Source organism: Terrapene carolina, unplaced genomic scaffold (assembly GCF_002925995.2).
Source record: "Terrapene carolina triunguis isolate 2854851 unplaced genomic scaffold, T_m_triunguis-2.0 Scaffold746, whole genome shotgun sequence".
Lineage (NCBI taxonomy): Eukaryota > Metazoa > Chordata > Testudines > Emydidae > Terrapene > Terrapene triunguis.
The window spans coordinates 434,864-436,351 of NW_020665097.1; the positions used below are offsets into that span (position 1 = coordinate 434,864).

Sequence of the window (1,488 nt, forward strand, 5' to 3'; positions counted from 1 at the left end):
ATCCTATGACTCTGAAATTGACCAAAATGGACTGTGAATTTGGTAGGGCCCTACCTATACGTCTGGGAGCTCAGGGCTCCTCTCTGCAGGAGGGCTCAGGCAGGATCTGGAGGGGTGACCTGCTGCTGGAGGGATGGTACCCCAGGCACAAGACCAATTAGTGCGTGGGGGGGCTTGGCCCAGTGGAGGGTCCGGGGCTGGTTTGCCAGGATCAGGTCCCTGCCTTGCCACACCCAAGCCAGTAAATGGGGCCCAGGCATGGCACCAGCCCCGCTCAGTCACTCTCCCGCAGGAAGCTCCAGATCAGCTGATTGACCTTGTCGGGCTGGTCCTCGCTGACAAAGTGGCTGGCCTCAGGGATGCGCCCCACGCGGCAGCGCTTGCGCACATACTGCTCCAGGACGGGGATCATCCCAGCCTCCAGGTACACGTCCTTCTCTCCCCAGATCACCAGCGTGGGCACCAGCACGTCCTTGCACTGCATGGAGCTCCTGCTGCAGGGAGGGGGAGAGAGAGGTGACCACTTGCCCAGGGCAGTGGGCACAGAGCCCCCTCACAGCACAGGGATGGTGGGCAAAGACAGGAGGGTAAGCGGAATACGGGGGAGGGCGTTCAGGTTACCTTAGTGCTGATGGGGGGTGGCACAGCCTCTGGGGCAGCTGCCTGACTGCAACTTCCTTCCCAGAACCCCATAGTTAGACCTGCTACCCCAGCGAGAGTCTGGGGGTCTTGTCTTGCCACTCACAGGCCTGGCAGCACCTGACTAAGGCCTGGGCTACACTACACAGTTAGGTAGACGTAAGCTGCCTTATATCGACCTAGCTAGATCAGTGTCCACCCTACTACTCCTGAGGGCATTCTGCGCCAAAAAATTAATTCTGCAAGTTTTATTTGTCAATAAATAAATGCAGAGGCTCCAGCATGGCAGTGGGGAGCACGGGCCGATGGCTGTACGAAGATGGGAGATCACCCTACAGCCTCCCCACCCCCACCCCCAGGAACACAGACTCAGTGGTGAGGCTGCACCCAATCCTGACACAGCACAAGGCCTGGGCCTACTCCAGAAACACACTGGGGCCCTGGCCCTCTGCACCAGGCACACCTGGTCTGGGGTAGGCAGGCTCAACCAGGGAGGATCAAAGTGTGGAGGGGCTCAGTGTTGGGGTTTTGGATTCTGTGTGGGACAATCTGGATGCAGGCAGCTCAGTGTGGGGTCTAGGTATGAGGGAATCTGATGCACAGAGGCTCGTTGGGGGGGTGCAATGGGACTCTGCAGGGGCTTCCAGGTGAAAGGGGTTGGGGCCCAGCACGGGGGTCTGGGTGCAGCTAGTTGGGAGTCAGTGGCCTGGGGGTCTGGATGTGGGAGCTCAGGGTGGTGCAGGGGGTGGGGCTCATCAGGATGGGGGTTTGAGTGTAGAGAGCTCAGTGGGGGGTGGTTGGCGGCAGGGGGTCTGGGTGCAGGGGGCTCCAGATGCAGGGGTTGAGGTT

At 60.2% G+C, this 1,488-nt stretch overlaps 1 protein-coding gene across 1 annotated transcript in view; it reads right to left on the reverse strand.

Moving 5' to 3' along the window:
• Positions 1 to 274: 274 nt before the first annotated feature.
• The window catches only part of EPHX3 (epoxide hydrolase 3), a 10,153-nt gene continuing 8,939 nt past the window's right edge, over positions 275 to 1,488 (reverse strand). The window contains exon 7 of the mRNA XM_026660280.1: positions 275 to 494. Within this exon, the coding sequence (XP_026516065.1) occupies positions 275 to 494 (220 nt within the window). The remainder of the gene's footprint in view (positions 495 to 1,488) is intronic.